General features: G+C 38.6%; 2 protein-coding genes across 3 annotated transcripts; both read left to right on the plus strand.

Annotated features, from left to right (window-relative positions):
- The first annotated feature begins 219 nt into the window (after positions 1–219).
- On the plus strand, positions 220–9,774 carry slc52a2 (solute carrier family 52 member 2). Its single transcript, XM_038724229.1, has 4 exons — positions 220–505; positions 1,133–1,988; positions 2,175–2,298; positions 8,342–9,774. The coding sequence occupies exons 1-4, from the start codon at positions 376–378 to the stop codon at positions 8,549–8,551; spliced, it is 1,320 nt and encodes a 439-aa protein (XP_038580157.1). The 5' UTR covers positions 220–375; the 3' UTR covers positions 8,552–9,774.
- A 1,408-nt stretch (positions 9,775–11,182) lies between these two features.
- si:ch73-196l6.5 (riboflavin transporter 2) lies at positions 11,183–18,334 on the plus strand. Of its 2 annotated transcripts, XM_038724230.1 has the most exons (4): positions 11,183–11,346; positions 12,466–13,495; positions 14,271–14,394; positions 14,547–14,756. In XM_038724230.1, the coding sequence occupies exons 2-4, from the start codon at positions 12,483–12,485 to the stop codon at positions 14,754–14,756; spliced, it is 1,347 nt and encodes a 448-aa protein (XP_038580158.1). In that variant the 5' UTR covers positions 11,183–11,346; positions 12,466–12,482. The 2 variants fall into 2 exon arrangements, with proteins under 2 accessions (XP_038580158.1, XP_038580159.1); XM_038724231.1 differs by lacking the exon at positions 11,183–11,346 and having other exon boundaries at positions 12,483–13,495; positions 14,547–18,334.
- The last annotated feature ends 719 nt before the right edge of the window (positions 18,335–19,053 follow it).

Genomic DNA, 19,053 nt, shown 5'->3' on the forward strand with positions numbered 1-19,053 from the left:
AACGCTGTCGTACACTGAACTGGGTCATTTTAGATAAGAGAGAACTTATGGCACGATTTTCATACTAAGTTTAAGGATTGGTTTTGTGGCCAAACAACCACTTTACAAATAAAAAGAGCCCGATAAAATAGCAAGAATGCGGAAAACGCACAATGCTTGAATTAGCTGGTGGGAACGGTGACTTAGGAACTTAGTGGAAAATGAACGCAACCAAAGGGGCGGGAACCTTCCGTTACTTGTCCACCATTCTTCAGGTTACGTTCATCGTGTGGAAGAGAAGAGCACGTTATTGGCGTTTTACCCTGGTTTATCCAAACAAAGTCAAACGGGTTTATCAGCATTTTCTTAGTTCTCTTGGCCGGAGTAAGCGGCACCATGTCCGGTAGCTGGTGGAGCAGTGCAGCGGTGACCCACGCGCTGATAGCTCTGTTCGCCATGGGCTCCTGGATTTCTGTCAACAGTCTGTGGATCGAGCTCCCGGTGGTTGTCAGCGTGCTGCCCGAAAGTCAGTGATCTAACGTCTACAGATAACATATGTAACATTGTGTAAATATGATATTATGGTCTTTAGTACATCTAAGGAACGCAAATCTTACTGAAGAAACGTTACTGTAACGTTATACAAGTACAATTTGAACGTACTTGTACGTGTTGTGATACTTAAAACCAAACATTATACTTATTATCCTACTTGTTACTTTACTGACTCAGGTTTTACATACAAAACATGAGATCAGTTTGAAACTGCTAATTATATATGAATAGCCCATTTTATATACTTATATATATATATATATATAGATACATATAAATGCACCTCCACCAGCTCCCAAAGTGAAAATGCTGCTTACACAGTAATACATTAGTGATAATAATTCAATAATGTATTTTATTCTATTGTGTAATGAGTACTTGTACTTTTGATACAAACAATTAATTTAGCTGTCAGTATACTCTACTTTACTTTTTCATGCAGTACTTTAACTTGCAACAGAATAATTTACTGTGTAGAACTGCTTGTATTACTTAGGTAAAAAATCATTGTCACATTTTTTTTAATTTATAGATATAAATATGTAGAGAATATTGTGTTTTTATCCATACCTCACTGACTGGCTTTTCTTGTTTTAAGAGTGGAACCTGCCAGCCTACCTCTCAGTACTGATAGCGTTTGGGAACATTGGTCCAATAGCTGTGACCATCACACACCATTGTGCTCCAGGGCGTTTAAATGAACGCCTCGTCATCCACTGCATCCAGGTGCTGGCGGTGGTAACCTCTGCTCTTCTGGCTATCTTTTGGTCACACGTTGTCACAATAGCTGGAGAAGAAAGGTCACTGGTGTTCCTGCTCTTCACCTTTTTGTTGTCTTTGGTTTGCTGTACATCCAACGTCACCTTCCTGCCTTTTATGTTTCGTTACCCCCCTCAGTACATACGTACTTTCTTCATTGGTCAGGGATTCAGCGCTTTGTTCCCTTGTATTGTGGCTTTAGGGCAAGGCATTAGCAAGCTGGAGTGTAAAACTGTGAATGGCACAGTGAAGCCAGAGTATTTAAAAGAGAACTTTCCTGCACAGAACTTCTTCTGGTTCTTGTTTGTCATGCTGTCAATCTCAGCTCTGAGTTTCTGGACTTTAACACAAAGACAGACAGAGTCACAGGAAGATGCACCGCCACAGGAGTCTGACAATGCAGCAGCAACAAAAAACAAGGAGGAAACACACCCGCTACACAACGGAGAGACACCGGTGTCTGAGGACCAGGTACAGGTGGAGGAGCAGCCACCTGCTCAGACATTTTGGATAAAGCGGAACATCTACCTGCTGTCACTGCTTGCTGTCTCCAACGCCCTCACCAACGGGGTCCTGCCATCTGTGCAGAGTTTCTCCTGTTTGCCTTATGGCACCATGACTTTTCACCTCTCGGTGGTTCTCGGAAACATAGCCAACCCCCTGGCCTGCTTTATAGCTATGTTTGTTATCCTGAGGTGAGAAAATACGAGTGATTGAGGACATAAATTACTTTTTGTACCTGAGCCTAACAACCTTTTTAAATATTTATAATTAGTATTATTATTATAAGGAAATTATGTTTATATTTGACAGTTGTGACCATTTATCCTTAAAAATTCTTTGGCTGCAGTGTTGTTATTGGCTCCATTTTTGTCTTCCAGGTCCTCCACCGGTCTGGGCTTCTTGTCTTTAGCAGGGGGAGTATTTGCTGCATATCTCATGGCGTTAGCGGCACTCAGTCCCTGCCCTCCACTCCTGGGAAACCCTGCTGGTGTTGCTTTAGTGGTGAGTGTTGATACATTCTTCTAGAACTAGGTATGGTTTCAAATGTATATCCGGGTTTTACTCCTGATACCAAAACATGGATTAGAAGCATTTCTTCCCTCAAAGCCCTTATTTCATTGAATAAAAGTCACACAAGCAGCCATGGCTAAATAAAATAGTCTAAAAGTAGTTATGTTACTTAAATCAAGAACTGATCTGAAGACTTACAGGTGCGTCTCAGAAAAGTATTGTGGAAAAGTTTGAGACACGGATTTTTGATTTAATCTAGATGATTACAGCGTCAAATCGACGACGTAGCTTCTACGTAGCCCCCTACCCTATTGATCTTGACGCCTTGACGTGTAGTTACATTTTTGAGGAGGTGCACGTCTGGCTACGCCGTAGGTGAAGGAGGAGATGTACGTCAGGCGACAGCGTAGCCTCTGAAAAAGGCCTGTAATATTTCCCTGTATGTGTAATGAAACTAGAATATATGAAAGTTTCACTTTTTGACTACAGAAAAGAATGAACTTTTACACAATGTTCTAATTTTATGAGATGCACTGGTAAATTACCAATAGGGATGAAACAATTACCGGTTTAATGATAAACCATGATAAAATTCCCAAAGGTTATCACTGCGCACATTTTAATTACCATGATAACCGGGTTCGGTTACCGCGCTATTATAAGCTCAACGGAAATCATCACCAGCATCAACCAAAGTTATCGACAGTTTCCCAGAAGCAGGCGCGCGTGCGCAGTATGCAACGCGTGTTTGGATCAACGACAACACGGTGGAAGACAGCGCTGCAGAGATTTTTCAGTCACTCTGAAGTCTGGATGTATTTTAGTTGTTAAGAGAGTGCTGAGGGAAACTTGATTGAAGAAAATTACCTTATAGTGAACACAGGGTGAACTAACTTTTAGCTTTGGTTTGTCTGCATGAGTTGCTAACATCTTGTAAACCGAATCTCTCACTGTTAGCTGCACGCTACACGTTGTTTTGCTGCTGTGTGCGTTGTGTCTGCAGACTCTATTCGTCTACTGTACATAACACGTTACACAGTTTAGTCAACCAACCAGCATATCTTGTTCATTTTAAATCCAGCAGCTATCAAATTAGTGACAGAAAGTGTCAGAACAGGAGAAACACTACAGACTGCTCAGTATTTATGTCACTGTCTTCTAAAAACTTATTTGTTTTCATGTAATTGTCCACAGGGTCATTGCATTACCTATATAACATAAAATACAATCTTGATAATGCACACTTAGATGGTTTTCAGAATCAGCTTTATTGCCAGGTATGTGTACACATACGAGGAATTTGGGAGGATACGAGGATTGTACATTGCTCATGATGTGCTTACTCATACCAAAATACCACACACACAATAATAAAATAATAAAATAAAATCAGACACAAACTACAGAATAGACAACACTAATTTAATAATAATAATGATAATAATAATAATCTTTGTAGAGCACTTTTCAAAAACAAGTTACAAAGGGCTTTAACAAGTGTAAAGACAATAATACAAAAACAATACAAGATAAAAGCAAGAAAACATTGAAAAGACTAAAATACATGTTTAAGATAAATATAAAATTAGTAAAATAGAATAAAATAAAAGGGATAAAATAAAGTCAGATAAGATCGGGAAAGGCTCTCCTACAAAAGTATGTTTTAAGAAGGGACTTAAAAGAGTTCACTGACCTGATATCCTCGGGCAGACTGTTCCAGAGCCTCGGGGCCCTGACAGCAAACGCTCTGTCCCCTTTAGTTTTCAGTCGAGACTCTGGAACAGACAGACCTCTACCCGAGGATCTCAAGGTACGTGCTGGTGCGTATGGGACTAAAAGGTCAGAAATATAACAAGGCGAGAGGCCATGAAGAAGAGAAAGTGATCAATAGAATTTGAAAGTCAATTCTAAAACATACTGGGAGCCAGTGTAATGAAGCTAAAATAGGAGTAATGTGGTCATATTTCTTTGTTCTGGTTAAAAGCCTGGCATCTGAGTTCTGGACAGTCTGGAGTCGATCAATAGATTTTTTGGTTAAACAGGTGAAAAGGCTGTTGCAATAATCCAGGCGTGATGAGATGAAGGCGTGTAAAATGGTCTCGGTGTCCTTAAAAGTTAACGTAGATTGAATTTTTGCTATATTTCTAAGTTGATAAAAACATGATTGAACAAGCTTTGTGGTGTGCTGCTCGAAATTTAAATTACTATCAAACCAAACACCAAGGTTCTTTGCCATAGGCTTAATGTGATTTACTAGGAAACCAGCAGATGGCAGTATTTGATTTGCCATCTGCTGGGACCCGATGACCAGGATTTCTCTTTTGTCTGAGTTCAGTTGGAGGAAATTATTTGACATCCATTTTTAACTTCACAAAGGCAGTTGTTAAGTGAACTCAGCATTCCAGGGTCTGTGGATCTGACGGGCAAGTATATTTGTGTGTCATCAGCATAAATATGAAAGAAATACCATGTTTATGGATAAAATGTCCAAGAGGAAGCAGATACAAGGAAAACAAAATGGGTCCTAAGACCGACCCCTGAGGCACACCATATTTAACTGGACTGAACGAAGAGACATAGTTGTTTACAGACGCACAAAACTTCCTATTTGACAGGTAGGATGAAAACCATTCTAGGGCAGTACCAGAGATCCCCACCCAGTGCCTCCGTCTGTCTAACATGATGTTGTGATCAATGGTGTCAAAAGCAGCGCTAAGGTCCAGGAGTACCAGGACTGAGCACATGCCATCATCAGCAGACATTAAAAGGTCATTGGTGACTTTAAGCAGGGCAGTCTCAGTGCTGTGGTACTTCCTGAAACCAGATTGAAACTTTTCAAATAATTTGTTGTTATTTTCCAGTACAGTGAGCAGCTGTTTGGACACAATTTCTAGAATCTTTGCAATAAAAGGCAGTTTTGAAATTGGTCTAAAATTATGTGGGAGGGAAGGATCTAAACCAGGTTTCTTTAAAAGTGGGTTCACGCAAGCCGTTTTAATATAATCAGGGACACAACCAGTAGATAGGGAGCTGTTGAAAACAGAGATCAAATGGGGCCCAACAGAATCTATTACTTTCAGTAAAAACTTGTAGGTATTACATCAAGTGGGCTGGAGGACACGTTCATTTGTGGTACTGTTTTTAAAAGCTCAGACAACCTCTGAGTAAGCGGCCGTGGGGGTAATAGAGGCTCTGATTGACACCACCTTATTGGTAAAATAAGAAACAATTCACAGTCATCATTACTTCCAGCTGAGGCACAAGGAGGGGTTGGGTTTACCAGCTGATCCACAGTCTTAAACAGAAACCTGGGATTGTGTTTATGTGTAGTAATGAGTTCAGAAAAATAATTTTCTTGCATCCTTAACCATGTTTTTGTAGTTAATTAATAAATCCTTCAGACTGAGGTAATGGACTTGGAGACTGGATTTTTTCCATCTGCGCTCTGCTTTCCTGCATTCCCTTTTGAGGCTGCAAATGCTGTCATTTATCCAGGGTTGCTTACTAGCTTTAGACGTAGGCCTAACCTTTAGAGGAGCAGTAATATTTAGTGAAGACAAGCAGATATGATTGAAGTGATCGACCAGATTGTTGGTGTTGGAATCAGACAGGTGTTGGCTTTGGCTCTGAAAGAATGCGCAAAACTTTGAAACACTTTGTTCATTAAAGAAGCGAGAACTCACGGAGCTTGGTGAGGCGGCATGAGGAACAGGCGAATCACAGCTAAAAACAATACATCTGTGGTCAGATATGGTCATGTCCACTAATTCCACAGAGGAGATGCTGACACCCAGGGTAAAAACCAAGTCCAGTGTATGACCACGGTTATGTGTTTGCCCTGTAACATGTTGTTTGAAGTTAAAAGAAGTGGCCATATTTAAAGTCAGTTGCATTAACATTGGTGGGCTCATCAACATGAATATTAAAATCGTCACAAAGAACAATTCTGTCATAATTTAAAACCAGAGTAGAAAGTGATCTCACGTTGAAGAGAGCCATTTTAAATGAGTTTGTTCTGGGTGCTGGAATTGGTGCAGTTGTCCTAATCCTTAAGAGATTACTAATATTTCTGTGTGGGATGTGCACATTTCGGTTTACTGGTCTATGCGTGATGATGACAGGAAATCTTTGGAACACCGCTGGGAGCAGACAGTTTTACATGCCAGCAGGTGGAGACAGTTGTTTGTGGCAGTGAGGCTGCATGAATGATTAGTCATTCACGTAAGTCATGTGTGGACCGCACCACATGCTGTATGTGAGCAGCTAACATTTGTCTATGAACAAAACAATATAGACATATTGACAAATAGTGCTGTGATCAGAGTGCAAAGGATGCAAGAGTAAACTATTATTCTCATTATTTACATGTTTCATATGTTTACAAAAGGTATTGGCTGTTTTTTTTTTGCAAACAAAATGGCAATTTTATTTACACTTTGTATTTATACTTTGTTATCAATATAAAACTTGTTGAAATGGTTTCAGTGTGTGTATCAGTACATTTGAATCTTTTTCAGCATAGTTTTACAATACTGTGATAATACTGATAACCCTGATAATTTTGGTCACTATAATCGTGATATGAAATTTTCATACCGTTTCATACGTAATAATTTCATACTCTTTGCCAGACACATTTTAGTCTGTTTGAAAAAAGTATCAAAGACCCTGAAAACCTAGTTTCTCAGTCACCTTGATCAGTGGGCTTCTACATCAGGGTTTGACAATGACGGTGGCCTGATGGCCTGGTAAAAAGTAACGTTGGGACAGTTGAATTAGCATCTCACTAGCTCGATCAAAAACATTAGTATTAAAAAAAAAAAAAACAACTCAACATCCTGCAGTTGTTGTGCAGCTCGTGGCGCGCACCATTGTCCAATTCAGAGTTGTAGTGATGTGACGAGTTGTCAAATGTTATTTCCCTGATCTTAATCAAGAGGCAACCTCTGGGTCCGAAAAGTGAAACCATGCATACAGAAATTAAACCTGCATTCTCTCTAACAGCCAGCAGGGGGCGAGTCCTCTGGTTGCAAAAAGAAGTCCGGTTCCATTAGAGCAGTAAAATGTTGCTACTTCTCAGCTGAATTATTACCTCAGTAAACACTTTCATAATGAGTTTATGGTCTCAGTCGCTAGTTTCAAGTTTTCTTCAACACACCATGATGCTCATTTAGTAAATAATTGTCCTAGTTAGGGGAAAATAGACGATAATGCAGTGTATGCTTTTGGGTGGAACTATCTTGTGATTGACAGGTCGCTACCATGAGGACCTGTCAATCAGGATAGAGGCGACTTGTATCTGCTGCTCTGTTTAAAGTTTTTTGTTAAATAAGAGAAAGCACGTCATGTATGACTCTGTTAGTATGTTTTGTTTTATTTTTCTTATAATTTTAACTGTGTTTACATTTTAGTTTAGTTTTTTTAATATCCAGGATGTATTTAATAACAGTATAACATAACTTAAGTCAGTAAAAACAGAGGGACAGTAAAAATTGTCTTTGGGCCAGTAAGTTTCAAACCGGTGAGCCACTGGGTTTCTCCCATTTCTCATGAGACATTTCTGAGTTTGTTTTTTTTCCTATTGGTTTGAAGCAGGTGAGCTCAGCTGTAAAAAAGGTGATACTTGTGGTGGCCCTGAGAGCTCAGTGCACTGGAGCTTAAAAAAGCACATGCAAATCAAACACAAACAAATTAAGAAAACATCCTCATCAATTTAACACATTTAATAAATACAGAAAACAACCAAATACAGAAACGCTACAGACAACATCAGAGGACACTAAAAAATAATGAACACGGCTGGGACATGCTTGTTGTTGCAGTTTGTAAATGATGTTGTTAAATTAGCTAAAATCTCAGCCGTGTCCATCACTATTGTAGTGACCCTCTGGAAACAGCTGTCACATGTGCTACGTGCAGCTCTCTGTGCCACAGTAGATCGCACATTTCCTTGCACCATCCTTTGTTCTCCCTCTTCTCCATGTCCGCCACTGATTTACTAATACTAAAAGCTACTCGCTTGTGCCCCCTACAGGTCATCTCCTGGATTATTTTCACCGGCCTCTTCTCCTATCTGAAGGTGGTGATTGGGACTTTGCTTCACGAGGCAGGTCACGCTGCCCTGCTGTGGTGCGGCATCTCTATACAGGCCGGCTCCCTTATCGGAGCCCTCACCATGTTTCCTCTGGTCAACACCTACCAAGTGTTTGCCCGGGCTCAAGACTGTGTGGATAACTGCAGTTAGCAGGAGTGAGATATGTAATTAGTTTGTCTGAATTCTGGTGTTTTATAGACACAGCTCCCATTAATATTTTTTTTTTTACAGCAAATAACAGTTTTTAATCCAGTTTTTGGGTTCCTGTTCCTGAGTGAAGCACCAAATCTTTCTCATCATCCTTGGGGGATCATGCTACCAATGAGGCATCCCCTCCTGATTCAGAGGCCTCTAAGCCTGTGAAAGTAAAAACATTCCCAGATAAAGGGAGCATTGTGCTGCTGCACATTGACCAAGGGGATGTAAAATGCGTATGATGCAGTAATACCACAAGTGCTTTGTGTTGCATTTTATAATGGTTCTCTGTAGTAGAAGTTGTTTACTGTTCATGCTGATGGATTTCTTCCTACTACAGCAGATCATGTGAAAAGTTGTTTACTCAGGGACACAATCATTAACTTTTTCAAAGACATTCGTTGCTCTTGAATCCAATTCATGAGAATCATTCACACATACTCCCATCCATACAGAAAGGCAAGTAGTCTTTTTTTCCCCCCAGTTACTATATTGAAATGTTTGGCTACCTCTTCCCTTTGATCTGATGTAAGCATTAAATGATTATCATTATTATTGTGAAAATTATTTCTCTGGCTGATGAATTTGACAAAAAACTGCTTTCTAAAATTCCTTTAGATGTGACTAAATGTTTTATACCAACATTTTCTGTTTTTTTGTTATTGTACCTTAAGGGAAAAATATCTGGCCTTGAGTAGTAATGAGTTTAAACAGTTTTGTTGAACAAGGGATTGTGTCATCTCAGTCTTTGAAATAATATGTTTGATGTGCACTAATATACTTGAAAGGTACTCTTATTAACTGTGCTGCTACAGTACATCTGATTTAATAAATTCATTAAACTCAGACGTTTACAGAATGTATAACATCACTGAACTCAGTTCACATAGGAAGAATCAGTTAATGTCAGTGTAACACTATATACACACAAACATATTCTAGTGCTATAGTGCTTTTTTAATTTACCTGTTAAATTCAGTGCTGATTTTGAATGGGCTGATTCATGTTTAAATTGCAAAGTGATTTATGGTGCTTTTGCTTCTTTTTCATGACTGGACTTTTCTTTTTGTAAAAGTATTGTTGGTTTTCATGTGTACAATATCATGTGACATGCAATTGTTGAAGTAAAGTTTAGTTATGAAATGACTGGTAAACAATAAACATTTACTGAAAAGGTCCTGAAGCTTTTTTGGATGCACCACAGCAGTGCTGGGAATATTAAGGCTGATCTCGTTATGATTTCTGAAACCTTTAGAATAATCATTGATATCAGCTCTTATCCATCCAGTATTAAAAGGTACTGTGAACTCTGAACTAAAACAATTATATTTTGCAGTATTTTTGTTTAATTCTAGATGGTACTTTACTGCTTTCTTGATGTAGGTGACAATATATAGGAATATTGCTCCATCATTCATCACTGATCAGTATATACATCGTTAACATGCGTTGACTAAAGCGACCAGTACTTAAAGAGCTCGAGAAACTCAGAGATAAAACAATATCTGATGGAGAATTTATAAAGTCATGACACTTAATAAGAGATATTGGTTCCAGTGGTCACACCACCAGACTGCAGAGCTGCTTTTTCCCCCAAGCTATCAGACTTTTAAGCTCAAATTCATCCTTAGCACTGTTCCTCTGAATATAGTTTAGTTGCGTTTACCATTTTTATAATTGTTTCTACATTAATGGATATTGTTAAGTAGCAAAACAGAGTTACAAACTCAATTTTACTCTGTAACCTGTTATATTGTGACAAAATAAATATAACTACTTACTGATGAAAATTGATCTCTAAGGAAAATTACCAATCTGCTGAACAATTTTTTAGAATGTAATGTTTCCCAATGGCACTAAAGAAATAAGAGTGAAGCGCTAAACTCTTGACAAAGCTTGTTATGTTCCAACATGTGATATTAAAGGGTCTCAACATTTTGGGATTTACACTTCCAATTTCTTGCCGAGAGTTAGAAAAGAAGATTGATATCACGCTCATGTCTGTATGATAAATATGAAGCTACAGCCAGCAGCCATTAGCTTAACTTAGTTTAGCATAAAGTCTAGAAATGGGTAAACAGCAAGCCTGGCTCTGTCCAAAAGTTAAAAAAATCCCCCTACCAGCACCCTTAAAGCTCAGTAATGAACACATTATATCTCATTTGTTTAATTTCTACAAAACCCAGTGTAACAATGATTTTAGGAAGGTTATATGCTAGACTGTTTAGTGGCTGGGTGGAATTTATATGGGTTAAAGTCTTAATGCTAAGCTAACTGGCTGCTTGCTGTAGCCTTATGGTTAACAAACATTTTGTAAAAGTGGTATCGATCTTCTCATCAAATTCTCAGCAATAAAGAGAATCAGTGTAAATTAATCCTTATTTCTCAAAGTGCATGGGGATTTGAAATGCCATGTCCACCTTACATCAAATAATGAAATGTCTCCTTCTGCTCCCTTAAGCAGAATTAATGAATTCTGGAAATTCTTGAATGCCTTTCTCTCATTCTCTGTTCAAACGATGAGGCAGCAAATCACAACATGTTATGCTTATTGACAATTCTGACAGTGAAGGTTTTTTAAAGTTGAGACAATGATCAGTTAACCGAACGTGTTATGGTTGGCTAAATGCTCTCACACCCATTTGCCCCAAGGAGGGTTTAATCCCTTGACGCACACATCACAGTTTACTGCACAGGACTTTGGCTTCTTTCTCTCAGCAGAAAACTCCAAGCTCTCCAGCAAACAGCATGTGAGTATCTGCAGGGATGCATACTGTCATCCATTTAATTGTGATACTTTCATGGTTTCAAATTTGTATGCAAAAGGGGAAAACATTGACTGAAGGCTGTTATTTTTATGCATGATGCTGTTCATCTTAATATGTTTTATTGAAGAGTTTCATTTTATAATATTCTAATGTTCAAAAGCAAAATATGTTTAACTATAACTCAACTTTTTCTGGAGATATTTTTAAAATGACGATTATGCTTTTAAATCTAACAGATAATTCTTATTTTTTAGTTAACAGTCTGCTTTAAAGAATCTCTTTTCTGACTCTTTGCATGAATTTCCGAGAATTGTTTTCATTTTTTCATGGATCTAAGACTTCACTCCATGCAGTTTCTTTTCCCAATAAACAATGCACCAGTCAGATGTTTTCCTATGTTATGTAATAGTTACTAGTGCAGTAGGTGGTCATGTTTCCTTTGCTGCATGCTTGGTGTTTTAAGCGGGTTTAACCCACACCTTGCCTTTGATCAAATGAAATCTAATATTTTGCATGTAACATGTTTCAGCTCACGAGGCTGATTGAGCATCTGGACAAAATATAACAATTTCAAAGCTAGTAGACCCAGAAAAGGCAAGACTTCAAGAACATAGTACACATTAACCAAATGTAGGAATGAGTCACATACTGCACCTTTAGAAAGTGTTGGCAGAGGGATGCTTCATTGTGGTAACACATTAACATGTGATGTTGAGTTTACCATTGACATTTTTTGTAAACAAGCTTTTGTTGATTTTTCCTTATTGTATTGCTCACTGTAATTATTCCCATTACTCAAATGATGCAGTTAAATCAAGGATTAACATCTCTTTCTCCCGATTGTCAACCTTATGGTGGCACTAGATGAGAAGTCGCTAAAGTCATTAGGAAAAACTGGGACCATTAATGTTTAATATTTTTTGATTTTTCAGTCAGGATGACAGTGGTGGACAATAGCCTGCTAGCATGGCTCAGATTTGAGGTCCAAGCTTTTAAATTCAGAAGTGACTCAAAGGGTCATTTAATAAACAAGTTTGGAATTAAACCTACCAGCTGATATTCTGTGTCATGAAATTTACAGAGTTTTTTGTGTATTTCTAGAGAAACACTCCTCCAACATGTCCCTTCTCACCCACCTGCTGGCATGTCTGTTCGGGATGGGCTCCTGGGTCTCCATCAACGGCCTGTGGGTGGAGCTGCCCCTCATTGTCCCTCAGATCCCAGAGGGTTGGTACCTGCCGTCTTACCTCTCTGTCCTCATCCAGATGGCCAACGTTGGGCCTCTCTTCGTCACTCTGATGCATCGCTTCCGGCCCGGCGCCCTGAAAGAGACAGTTGTCGTATATTTGATCATCAGCCTGGGTACTGTGGCGAGCTTCCTGCTGGGTTTCTTCTGGAAGGAGACTGTTGTTGTAGCTGGTGCTCCTCGCAGTGTAGCCCTCCTCGTCTTAACCTTCTTTCTCTCTGTTGTTGACTGCACTTCCTCTGTCACCTTCCTGCCCTTCATGATGCGCCTCAAGCCCCAGTATCTGACCACCTACTACATCGGGGAGGGTGTGAGCGGCCTGCTGCCTGCTCTAGTGGCTTTGATACAGGGTGTTGGTGTGGTCCACTGTATTAACAGTACACAGTCATTTAACCACACCCTGAACATCTCCAACAGTGTTTTGACCTTTGACCTCCAGGCCCAGTATCAGCCAGCCAACTTCTCAGCTGAGGTGTTTTTCTTCTTCCTCAGTGCCATGATGCTAGTGTGCCTGGTGGCATTCCTGCTGCTGAACTACCACCCATCTGTGGCCAGGGAACATCCCAACGGTCGATACAACAACAGGGTGAAAGAGGAATCTCAGAAAAACAGGAAGTGGGCCGAGCAAAAGCCCATGATGGATCCATATAGACCCGCAAACCAGAAGCCCAGAAGCACTTTTGGCACTGGCTCTTACAGCTGGATGCAGGTGTTTTATATCTTTGTGATCCTGGCCTGGGCGAATGCACTAACCAATGTGGTGCTTCCCTCGGTGCAATCCTACTCATGCCTGCCGTACGGGAACAACGCCTATCACTTATCAGCCACCTTGGCTTCTGTGTCTAACCCTCTCGCCTGCTTCATCGCCATGTTCTTCCCTTTAAGGTCAGTGTGCTTTGTGTAATGATACAGTGATGCTCACAGTTCAGTCCAAGACACAATACATGGTTCATGGTTTAATACACAAAGCTTTACAATCTGGATAGCCTGGGACACCCTTCGGTAACAAGAAAAAAAACCCACACCCTTCAATGGGGTAAAAAAGGAAGAAAACTCAGAATTAGCAGGAGAAAATTAAACAAAATGCGGATAAAGTAATTTATAATTTGTAAGTTACAAGATGTCAGTCTACATAAACCTAAATAAAGACTTAAATTGTTACATGATAATGTGCTCTTCAAGATAAAGTGAACAATGTCAGAACTTGGTATAATCCTCTAAATATGACTTATTTTTGTAATTAAGAGTCTAAAAACCAAAAGACGCTAAGTTATACGTTCATAATGTGTAAAGTAAAGGCAGCAAATATTTTAAATGACATGCTGGAATGAACAAATGTTGGCAATGTTGCTTGAGAAATAACCATTAGGGCTGATATATTAACAAAATAGCTGCCAATTAGTCACTTAAATTGTTTCAGTTTAAAAATCTTCACAAACACTAATTTTAAATTTCTTGAGCAGGACAAAGACATTTTTAAGACTACAAACTTTCATTCGCATTGGTTTAGATTGATAGATTAATTGTATTGTCGTATATTGTGCCAGATTGTAACACTTCTCATTGTGTGTGATGCATTTTTTGTTTTGATCTTTAAATGCAAACATTAATAGATCCTAGCTCCCAAAAGTATTTTTGAAAGTAATGTGTCACTTCACAGATCTCTGCTGCTGATGGGAGCTCTCACAGTTGTAGGCAGTGGAGTCGGAGCTTATATAATGAGCATGGCAGTGCTGAGTCCATGTCCACTGCTGGTTTATGAAACTTCAGGTGGTGTCATCATGGTGAGTACACTGTGAGCCTTCATTTACTCAAATAACCTTTTATTATCTTATTTTATTAGTAAAAATGAAAGAACTGTACTGAAACGCTACATGTAGGAATCTGAAATGGGAAAATCTAATAGTTTCAAACTCACCTCTCTTCTGCTCCACAGGTGTTGGCCTGGATCCTCTTTGTTCTCACTCTGTCCTATGTGAAGGTGATCATCGGGGTGATCCTGCGTGACGAGGGCCACAGCGCTCTCGTGTGGTGTGGAGCTGTAGTGCAGTTGGGCTCTCTGCTGGGAGCTGTGACCATGTTCCCAGTGGTCAGTGTGTACAGCTATTTTTCCTCAGGGGACCCATGCAACACAAACTGTCCCTGAATAAAAACATCACGCAGAAGAGACTGGAGGAAGCAAAGGCGCTAAAGGTTTCAAATCTTTTTTTACATAGATATTCAATGGAGGAAGCCTATCAATTGTTCTTTTTTATTATTATCTCCATTTATTTACCTTGCAGCATTTGATTGTGAACCTTTCATTTGAGGGCTTCAAATCACAAAGAAATAGGTGCATAGATACAACAAGACAAACTAGTTATAATGTAGCCTCACTGACAATGCTGCTTCACACAGGGTGACACCTTTGCAGATGCTAAAGTGGTGAATTTATGTTGTTGCTGGATACAGTTTGGACTTCAAGAGGATTTAATTCTGGGCGCTGTGACTCTCACCTGACAGCGGTATGTGTGGCTGTACTACATTTATTTACATTTTTTTAGATCTTCAGCCAAGAACAAAAGTAAATTGAACTGATAATAATGCAGGGCAAGCATTAACAAATTCAACAACAGATGATTATTCAATAAAATAAAAATGCAAGAAGAAAATTTGTATAAGACTAAAGTTACTCCAACAATACAGAAGCATATTTTCTGTTTCAACCTTTGAAGTATTACTTGACTTTACCAAAACTGAAACTACACTCATTTGTGAGTGCTTGCCTTTTTATTTGGTTCAACCAGTTTATGTCCAGTTAATGTTATGTTAAGTGTCCGATACCTTTCTGTTCATGTGAGTGGTCTAAAATTTCAGTGTATTGAGAGTATTTCTGTTACGCTTGACTCCATCTGATCAGTACTGTTTGAAGAAAAACTTATCTACATAAGTTGTGTTGAAACGATGGATTTGTAATAATTCGCATTATTGTTTTTGGATTTACACATACATTTGCTTTAATCATGTTGTTTATTTTATTATATGACATTGCACTAGAGAGACATAATCCCAACATAACTAGGAACATAATGCACTGGTTGTCTTTATATGCTGACCTGACAATCAGTGGATCTTGAACACAATTCACAGATGTTTCAGAATAACAAGAGTAATTAACTCCCTACAAAGAAAAAAAATACAAAATGAATAAAGTTAGTAAGTAAAATTAAGTAAGAAATTAATAATATTTTGGGAAGATTACACAGCAAACACACACGTCCAAACATTCAAATCCCCCACCAAATATTCAAATGCCCCTACATACCTTCAGTCCACCCACACAGGTGTTTTTACTTCATTTGCCTGTATATACCTCTTCTGGTGACCGTGAGTAACATGTCCCTCACTCTCCTACAAGCTTTGTTGCACCTGTTAAGGTAGGAAAACTTACTTTTTACTTACTTAAAGTGATGTTCTTATAAGAATATTCAGAAGATTTTGGCTGCAGAGATTTGTTCCCGTTCAGCCATCAGCACATTAGTGAGGTCCAACACTGATGTTGAGAGATCAGTTCATTCCAAAGGTGTTGGATGGGGTTGATTGTCAGAAGTCTTTGCAGGCCAGTCAAATTATTCCACACAACACTCAGAAAACCTTTCTGGCCCTTTGTCACATGGGGCATCGTCATACGGTAACAGGGAAGCCCAAACCATAAATAGACCCAGATTTAAGGTATACACAAACAGCATGGGGGTCTGCATAGTTATGACCACATGGTATGTATCAAATATAAATTATGTACTTTATATAGAACATACAAATAAAACATTTATATATTTCCATCACCACAGACACTCAGTAAAGTGCAAAAGAAACAATCTATCAAAACAAATCTAATTTACATAATATTTTCACATGATGGTATTATATGGTGACCATCATATCTTCCACACTCTATAATCCGTTCAATAATTTCCTTTTTGACATAAGAGGCAGAGCTGCTTTTGAGGAAGAAATCATGCAAAATTGAAGACTAATTCAGTCAATAGAGATGCCATGGCTCCTTATGTTGAGGATTAACACAACCAATGACATTATTTCTCCATCAAAGAATTAAAATCTTCATCCTGCATTTCTTTGGGTATCTAAAACTTCTAGATTACCAGTTTATATTAGATGCTTGTTTTTTCTTAACTATGAATGTGTAAGAATACAAATTTCTAATTCCAAGTAATGGGAATGTTGTTAAGCATTGTCAGATTCAATATTCTCAATAGTAGAAGATTAAAAAAAGGTCCTCTGGCTTTCTTTTCTCACTTGATGCAGGTAAACAACTTCCCTTGGGTTAAGAGGTAAAACAGCGGATGCACAATACTCCCGACAGACAACAAGAATATACATCCAGGTGTAACCATACAGTCATATATATATTCATTCCCAGACATGAGCCTTTGCAGTAAAATAACTGGAGTATAACAAAACAAGGCGATGGCTGAAGTGGCACGGAGAGTATGAAAGGCTTTCTTCTTGGCAGGATGCATCTTCTCTAAACCTGGGCCAGACTTCTTCAGCACCATCGCAATCCTGATGCTGCACCGCAACATTATTGCAATCATAATGCACAACGCATTAAACTGAATAATCTGTAATACTTGCTGATTGAGAAAGGAGGCGAGTGTTTCTGCTAAAACACTCGCCAAAGCAGTGGGCACAGTCAGGAGCCACATTGTCACAACAAAAACCTCCCTGCATCTGTATTTCTTCAACAAAAAATAAGACATGGGGTGAATTACAGCAACATATCTCTCTATGGAGATAAAACACAAACTCATTGGCCCTCCGACTTGTGCATACACAAGCAGAAACTTGAGGATCTGTTGCTGGGCGTTTGGCAGCAAAAACATGGCAGCTAAATGGAAGGTTGATGTCAAGTACTGGAAGTTGTGGAAGAGAGCCAGATTAAAATTCAGGATATCTATGGTTTTCTTGGATGTTAAGGTGATCCACAGCAGTCTGGTGATCAGTGGTTGTCCCATGAGAAAAGTAATGATGTCGATCAGTGAGAGAACCATTATATAGGCCGGTCCAAAGTGACAGACATCAGATTGGTTGGAGTTACGTGTGACATTGCTGAATAAATTCTCCATCTGACCAGACTGGTTTTCAGAGCTGAAAGAAACAAACCATCAGAGAGAAGCTGCTGATGGAGATTTAAACATCTATATTAGCTTAGTGATTTCACATAAATACAGAGACATAAACTTGCATAACCTTTTTCTGTCTGAATCCTTCGGTCTTTAAAGTGTTTGACCTCAGAAAAGTAAATTTTTTGATGCAATTTCACTTATTCTATTCTTATGAGTAAAAAATTATTTTGCAGTAAATAAGGTTTTGCTTTTTAAAGAAATACCTAGTATGTACTAGTATCTTGAAACTATTGATCACTGCGCAAAAATTAAGAAAAATGACAATTTTACACTTGAAAAATGTATTTGAAACAATTTGTTTTGAGTTGAATAAAGTCAAAATAATATCACTGTACTGGCAGATTTCTCACTTTGTTTTGAGAACGTAAGATCTTTAAGACTTAACTACAGACAAATAAACCTGAAAACATTTTTTTCTTGCTGTGTAATCATGTAAAATTAACATTTTAGATTCAGTTTAAGTTGTGTAAGGACGTAAAGCAGACATAATAAACATGAGATATTGCAATTTAACAAAATTAAATATTGTTTAATAGTCCTCTGTCTTCATGACTTCTGTCTTGTTCTAACTGAAGTTACCCTGAACTGTTACACATATAATATAATATAATATAATATGATATCTCATGAAGTCAGCGCTTACCAGGTATATTCAGTTGCAGCTGAGTGTTACCAAAGAATGACCGGCAGAAAAATCTACTGGCCGACTAAAACTGATGCCTAATTTTCCTAATAGACGTAAGACAGGTGCAAGGCAGCCGAGCAAAACCAACAAACTGCCAATCCAACACGTCCTGATTTTCATAACAGCAGAGTTTCAGTGTCAGACTGTGACACAGTCAGGTATAAAAAAATGTATAAACACCAATAATAGATGATGTGTTGTCGCTAAGACTCATTTCAAGTGTAGATCCAGCAGAAACCACCGAGTGTCAGTGTGCACTGTAACACAGCTGACATCCAGCCACCGCAGCGGAGAAGCTTTGAAGAGTGATATTACATAATAAAAAATAAAAGGTTTGTGAAAAAGTAGATGTTTTTGATGTGGGATTTTATTCTTACTGGAGTAATCTATCATGAAGACATGTGACATTGTTTCAGTTGTGAAATGTTGTTTTTTTTTTTTGCTGTAATCAAACACTGATCCACAGTGAGAGAGTGCTGTGTTTATATTAGTGATGGTTATGGGTTTAATGGATTTGAGATTGATTTCTACTTTCAGGCCACAGCAGAATTGCAGTTACTTGTAAAAAGTAA

The sequence above is a fragment of the Micropterus salmoides genome, unplaced genomic scaffold (genome assembly GCF_014851395.1).
Source record: "Micropterus salmoides isolate LMB-PRFRI ecotype aquatic unplaced genomic scaffold, ASM1485139v1 Ms_hic_scaffold_17, whole genome shotgun sequence".
Lineage (NCBI taxonomy): Eukaryota > Metazoa > Chordata > Actinopteri > Centrarchiformes > Centrarchidae > Micropterus > Micropterus salmoides.